The sequence below is a fragment of the Talpa occidentalis genome, unplaced genomic scaffold, assembly GCF_014898055.3.
Source record: "Talpa occidentalis isolate TD23 unplaced genomic scaffold, MPIMG_talOcc4v2.1 talOcc4.17, whole genome shotgun sequence".
Classification (NCBI taxonomy): Eukaryota; Metazoa; Chordata; class Mammalia; order Eulipotyphla; family Talpidae; genus Talpa; species Talpa occidentalis.
Genome location: NW_023601754.1, coordinates 40,998,331 through 41,005,448, shown reverse-complemented (window position 1 = coordinate 41,005,448; position 7,118 = coordinate 40,998,331). Strand labels below are relative to the sequence as shown.

Below are 7,118 nucleotides of genomic sequence, written 5' to 3'. Positions count from 1 at the left end.
ACCGTTGATTTCCACTTGGAGTGTGTTATTGCTGTTGTCACAGGAACAGTGGGGCACTGAGTCGAAAGCCCTCTATTTCCCCTGCTGGAGTGAGGAGAGGGGAGGGTGTGAACATGGGCCTCACCACCCAGAGGATCCTCTCCTGCAGTCCTCTGCCTCGCAGCCTCCTTCTCCTTCAAGTCTCCACTCTACAGTCACTTCCTCAGAGAGGCCCTCCAGGATACCCCTACTCCCCAAGGTAATATCACTTTATTTTCTCCTCATATTTGCTATTTCTTTCTCTTTCCCAGTGGGAAGCCAGCTGCATGGGGCAGAGATCTTTGTTTTCTTGGGCCTGGCCCAGAGTTGCAAAAACAAACATGTACTGAGTCCTACCAGGTGCCAAGCCCTGAGCTAAATACTATGTATCTATCATCTTTCCTCCTCAGCCAGCTGCTCAATTTACAGACTGGAAGCTGTAAGGCATGGGGCAGCTGTGGGAGAAATGGAGAGATGAGTGAAGGGACATTTTGACTGAGCCCTATGCCAGGTGCTCTGGATTCAATGACCCACATAGCCTTTTCCCAGTGGTCCAGGATACGCCTCCCAAACCCACCTGCTCCCTAAGCCCCATCTTCTCATCTGGCCAAACTACCACTCATCCCATGAGTCACAACACAATCACCCTCCTCCAGGAAGCCCTCCACGATGCTTCCTGCAGATGGGTCTGGGTGCTTGCTCTGGGCTCCCACAGCACGAAGGGCCTCCCCCATCCTGGTCCTGATCCTTGGGTCATCAATGACTGCTAGGGCTTTGGCAACTGCTGGCTTCATGAAGGCAGAGCTGAGACGCCATCTTGGTCCTTACTCTTGTCCCCAGACACATCCCTAGCAACAGGAGTGGACAGAGCTGGAATCTATGGGCACTTGTTGAATGGGATCATGTGGAAGAGTGAGAGATCAGGAAGGGAGATGTGGGTGCCATGGAATAGCCAGGACAGTCAGTTCTCTTCCCAGCAGACAGACTGCAGTTGTCAGCTTCTCCTGTACTCAGGGCCTTTACACAACTGTCCCAACTACCTCCAACGCTCTTACTCCTCTTTTCCTGTGTGGGTCCAGTCATCCTTTAGACATCAGTTTTGATGTCCCCTCCTCCAAGAAGCCCTCCCTGAGGAGTAGGTCAGGCACCGCCTGGACTGGTCCCCAGCACAGCCCTGTCCATTTTGGGTCATTACTACCTGAGTTTCAGGTCCTGTCCCCAGCCCTCAGCAATGGACTATGAAGTCCATGAGGGCGTGGGTGGGGCTGTTTGGGTCACTGCTGTGTCCCCAGCATCACCCAGCAGAGGGCAGGTGCTCAGGAAATGAATTAGTCATTAGTCTCGCAGGTTAGTGTCTGGGAGGAGGGCCACGACTTGGCTCTGTGACACCAATGTGGTGGGGGGGGTACTAGGCAGGGCAGCCCGGGACAAACAATGGAGTCAACCTCATTACCAAAGAGGGGTGGGGTGGACAAGCAGTCCTCACCTCCGTGGCTCAGCCATTGCCGCACAACTCCAGTGACATCAAAGGACAGCCACTCCGGCGTGTCGCTGGGGGCCAGTAGCCGGTTGCTGAGGTAGCGCCAGGTATTATTGCTATATTTCTGGGGGATGATGAATGGGGGTGAGACAATGGGTAGATGTTGCCACTTCCTCCCCCCAGTGCCACTGAGAAGAGAGGTTAAGTTCCCCAGTCTGAGGTCGAGGCACTGGGGGAGCCCAGTCTCTGCCTCCATACCCTGCAGGGTCACGGGGAATTCCTTTCTTATTTCCAGGCCTCAGTTTCCGCATGGGTAAAATGCCAGGTCCCCTTCCACCTGGAGAGCCCACAGTGCTAGATTCTCCAGCAGACATCCTGAGTTCAGTCAATTCGGATACCCAGAATTCTGAGAGTCTACACCCTTCTAGGGGCTTGTAGCTTCAGTGCGCCACAGCTCCCCAAGAATTAACACATTCTAGATGAATGTTCTACACACCCAGGAGTCTGGCATGCCACAAAGCACATGTTGCAGATGGCTGACAGGGTGTGGAAGGGTCCCCAGGGGCTGGCAGCTTGACGCTGAATTCTCTGGACTCCCGGAAGTTAACAACGAAGTGCTCTTGTGAAGGGTCTAATATCTACCATCAAGCCCAGTGTTCCCTGGGACATGGGTTCTAGGTCGCCTAACCTTCTGGGGACTCCAGCCCTTCCAGAGGTCCAAGACTTCCTGGAGACTACGAATCTTCTAGAGCAGTGCTAGCCACGAGAACTTTCTGTGACGTAGGAAATGTCCTTTATCTGTGGCGTCCAAAATAGCTGCCGCGAACCACAAGTGAGCACGGGGCACTTGAAATATGGCCAGTGAGGCTGAGGGATTGAATGTTTGCTTTTATCTAATTTTTAATCAACTTAAATGGCCATCTGTGGCTAGCAGCCACCACCCTGACATAGGGTTGATCCTCCGACCTTTCCAGAATTTCCAACTTTCAAGAATTCTGCGTTCTTCGAGTGCAGCTCCTCTGTGATTCCTGCCTTCCCAATGTTTAACATTCTCAGGAGCTAAGAGTCTGAAAGTCCCAGAAAGCTCCGTGCTCCTCTGTCCTTCAGGCTCTATGTATGTGGGCCCTGTGCCCCCCCCCAACCCCCGCCAGTGGCCCGCTTGGCCCAGCCCCGCCATCCACCCTAGAGCGTGGGTCCCTACCTGGTACAGCTCCACGCGCTGCTCTGTGTTCAGTTTTTGCCTCTGCAGGCGCAGCTCTGCCCGGGACAGCAACAAGGGATCAGGCACCGCTTCCCGGAGCTCTGACGTGTTGAAGAGCATGTATATGCTGTGAGAGCCAGACTTGATTTTTTTATAGATTTCTAGGAGGAAGGAGCAGAGATGGGATGTCAGGGGTTGGCAGAGGCGAGGTTGCTGGCACACCCCAAATCTAAGAGCAGGGACTGGATGTTATTGAGTCTGCCTGACACTTCAAAACTGTGTGACCTTGAGCCAGTGGGTTCCTCTCTTGGGTCTGCTTTCCTCTGCAAAGTGGGGTCCTTTTCTCCCATTATGTGTGAAATGCCCAGTGGGGACGAGGCTGCCACCAAAGGGGCTATTCTGCTTGCTCAGGCCTCCCCCAGTGCTTGGAGCCTCAAATGCCAGTTAAAGTGCAGCGTAGGGATCAAGGGCATTTGTGTCTCTGCTGTCTTCCAGCTCTGGGGGCCTGGGTGACTCTCATTCCCTCCCTTGTTTCCTGTCATTCCTAGGGACCCAGCAGTGATACAAGCTCCCTGCCTCCCAAACCAGACTCTCGTAACTGAAGTGCTGTGCAACTGTGGGCAAGTGAATTCCTCTCTCTTTGCCGGATACTCCTCTGTAAAACAAGGACACGCTGCGGGATGACAGCATGAAGTGAGACACTGCAGGTAAAGCATGTAGCAGTGAGCATACACCTGGGGCTAACGTGTTAGAGAGAGCACCCTTATGGGCCAGGCGCTCTTCAAAGCACTTTACAAGGGTTAAGACGATTAAGCCTCACAACTTGCCCATGAGGAAGATACTATCATTATACCCATTTTATAGATGGGGAAGCTGAGGCACGAAGAGATTAAGTAATTTGCACAAGGTCACATGACTAAGGAGCTGCAGAGGGGAAGTTCAATCGGAGACAGCCTGGTTCCAAAGACTGCTCTTAACCCCAGGCTATGCTGCTTCCTGCTAATGTGATATTATTATTACTATTAATTGCTTCCTCCCTTAATTCTCTCCATCAGCTGGCTAGAGAAGGCAAAGTTCATTCTAGATAGGGATAGCTGGGAATGGAGGGGGAGAAAATTAGGAAGAGGCTGGGATGAGGGGGATAGGACCAACTCGGTTAATTTGAGTAACTCTTTTTGGCTTCTGCGGTGGTTGGTGTCCAAGCGGTTGAGGCAGAATCTGATGAGAAAGGGCAGAGGAAACCCCCTCCGAGGGCCCCTACTCCTGTTCCCCTTGGGTCAGCCCTGAGGTTCCCCAGCAAAGAAGCCCTATCTTCACCTGGTGGCAACTCAGCAAACCCCAAAGGAAGGGTAGAGAGGCTGGGACCGAGCGATAGGGGGAAAGGGAAAGGAGGAGCAGGAAAGGCTGGAGAGGGATGGGTGCAGGCGGACACCGGGAGGCGGCTCGCGTCTGTGGGGCTGGGCTGCAGAGGAGGAAAAGCACGCACGGGGACCCCTACCCCCAGGAGAGATGGAGAGAGAAACGGGGGACCCCTACAGGGGCAGAGAGACTGAGGGGGAGGCCAGAGGGACGGGAAGGGAGACGGGGAACACACACAGCGGGAGAGAGGCAGGGTTTGGGGGCGGGAGGGGCACCGTCTGGGAGGGGGGAGTATCTGGTAGAGAAATCTCTGCCGAGAAACGGTGAGACACAGCCGTGGGGAGGCAGGAGCGTCATCTGGCTCGAGTCACAAACTGGGTGCGTGAATGAGCTGGGGCCCCACAAGCGTAGCGCCCAACAGAGAAAGTGAAAGTTGGGGGGCCGCCCCCCAAGTCTCCAGGCCACACGGGACGCCGGGTCCCCGCGTGGGCGCCGACCAGGCCGGCCCGGCGGCAGCTCAGCCCGAGGCGCCTCGGCCGCGAGGGCGGGGACCGACCTGCCTCGTCTCGCCCCAGGCCCCGCGCGCGCCATCCCCCGCCCCCCGGGCACGGGAAGGAAAGGGGGTTGGTAGGGCGCGGTGGCCGGACGCTGGGGTTTCCCCGGCCTCGGGGAGAGGAACTAGGGCTTGAGGGGCCCGGCGCGGAGCCTGCAGCGGCGCGGGGTCCTCCTTCCCCCTTCCGGGCGCGCAGGCTCCTCCCCCCGCGCGTGGCACCCACGTGGGGCGTCCTCACCCCTATCAGCTCGGCTCCCTCACCCCGAGCTGGTGAGTCGCACCCACCCACCTCGACCCTCCGCTGCTCCTCTCGGCCACTTCCTCCCGGCGGGGCGCGGGCGGGCGGGCGGGGGCGCGGCTCCCAGCAGGGCTGCGCTGCGCCCCGCCGACCCCCTCCGGGCCCGCTTTTCCCACGCTCGTCCTCCCCCTCCGGGAGCCCCTTCCCACGATCCAGAGCTAGGTTCCCGGAGCGCGCTTCCCCCGCGGGGTTCCTCCTCTCACGTCCATTTGCGAAACACACCGGACGCCTCCCCGCGCACCCCCGCCGCGTCCCGCGAGTCCCCGCTTGCCGGCCCCCCGCGGGCGCCTGTCCCGCTCCGCCCGGCGCTGACCGCGCCTCCCCGCCGCGCCGTCCTCGCGCCCTCGGGAAGGGCTTCGCGCCGCTGTCCTGCACCGCCCGGGTCCGCCTCCCGCGGCTTTTCTGTCCTTGAATTCTCCGCCTCTGCTTGCCCCAGTGCTGGGGTCTGCGCTTCCCCCCAAACCTGGCTCCCTCTCCGCCACCCCCACCCCACGACCCCCGCGCTCCAGACGCGGCTTCCTTTGCTCACGGCTGCTCCCGCTTGGAGACCAGATACCTGGGGGGCAGGGGGCTCGTCTCTTATCCTTCGGGACCCCCACCCGCGCTCCCAGCGCCTCGCTCCGCAGGTCCTCTCTCCCCGGGCAGTTCCCAGGCCAGGAATTTCCTCCCCGGGACCCCGCGCTCCGGCGCCCCCTGGGGGCTCCCCCACCCCGCGCCCGCCCGGCGGCTCACCGTTGCCGTACTCCACCATGAGCACGCGGGAGACCTCCTTGGCGTAGTAGTCGGCCTCGGGCTCGGGCTCGGGCTCGGCCCTCTCCCCGGCCACCCGGTCGCGGGTGCTGTTGTACAGCGCCAGCACCGTCTCCGGCAGCGGGCCCGGCGGCACGTCGCCCTGGCTCGGGGGGCTGGCGAGCCGCAGCTTGGACAGGATCTGGCCGCGGATGGCCTCGATGCGCTTCCGCTTCACCAGCTCCATGTCGATGGTCTTGCAGGTGGAGAGGCCGGCGGCCGGCCGGCCGGGGGTCAGCACGAGCAGCCACAGCAGCGGCAGCAGCAGCGGCAGCAGCCGCAGCCCCGAGGGCGGCATGGAGGAGGCGGCGCCCCCGGCACAGCCGAGCGCGCGGGCCGGGCTGGGGTAGGAGGGAGGCCCCGCCCCTGCCGGGGCCGGGGATCCTCTCGGGGAAGGTGAGCGGGTGCGAGGCCAAAGCTGGCCCTGGGAGGACGGCGGGAGGCTCGGGGTGGTGTCTCGGGACCCCGGGAGAGACGGGGAGGACGCGCTGGTGCCAGAGGTGGGCGGTCCTGAGAGGGGCAGCTGAGGCGGGTCTGAGGATTCTGCCTCCAGGTTCCCGAGCCGAGAGGGTCCTCGGTGGCGCTGGGGCTCTAGGGGGAGGCGGGGGCGGGGGGAGGCGGAGGGGGTGCGCCCGGAGTCGGGGGTCGAGTCTTCGCGGGAGTCGGGTCGCGGCTCCAGAGGGCTGGTCCGGAGTGGGGGCGCCGGGCACGCGCCGTGTGGGGGCAGGGGGCGCGCGAGCGTCCGAGGCGGGGCGTGGGGGATCGGCCCGGGGTCCCCGAGACCTGCCTCAGCGCGGGGCAGCGCCGCGCCAAGCGGTCCGCGCCTCCGGCTCCCAGCGGCAGCGGAAAAGTCTCAAAACTTTTTTCCTTTTCTCTCCACCGGCTCGTCCCTCCTCCCGCTCCTCCTCCTCCTCCTCCCCGCAGTGGCGGCGGGGGCGGCGGCTCGTCCCAGACTCTGGGGCCTCGGGCTGCTCCCCGGCAGCGCCTTCCTCCCTCCCGCCCGGCTTCGCTGGCGGCTCCGCCGGGGGTGCCCCGAGGGGGGCGTCCCCCCTGGCCCCTCGGGGCGCTGCCCGGCGCGCGCGGAGGCGGGGCGGCCCGGCGGGCTGGGTGGCGCGCGGTGGGGACGCGGGCGGGCGGCGGGGGGTTTTGAAGCCGCCCGGCCCCACCCAGGAAGCGCGCGCGGGGCGGGGGCGGCTCCCAGGGGGAGGGCATGGGGGGGCCGAGCCACCCTCACCCCGCGTGGGCGGGCTCTGAGGGGGGTCCCTCAGGCCCCGGGGGGAGGGGTGGGCACCCCGCTCCGCCCCGCCGAGGGGGTGCTGCCTCCTGGCGGCCGCGCGCTACCCGGGCGGTCCACGGAGACTCGCGCGCTTGGAGCGCTGAGCAGGGGCCACCGAGGGAGAATGGAGACGGGGCCCATTAG

At 62.5% G+C, this 7,118-nt stretch overlaps 1 protein-coding gene across 1 annotated transcript in view; it reads right to left on the bottom strand.

Annotated features, from left to right (window-relative positions):
* Window positions 1–5,996, bottom strand: part of LOC119248636 (transforming growth factor beta-1 proprotein-like) — a 6,428-nt gene extending 432 nt beyond the window's left edge. The window contains 5 exon segments of the mRNA XM_054697508.1: window positions 3–51; window positions 53–81; window positions 1,505–1,622; window positions 2,700–2,860; window positions 5,642–5,996. Coding sequence (XP_054553483.1) covers window positions 3–51; window positions 53–81; window positions 1,505–1,622; window positions 2,700–2,860; window positions 5,642–5,996 — 712 coding nt within the window.
* Between the last annotated feature and the right edge of the window lie 1,122 nt (window positions 5,997–7,118).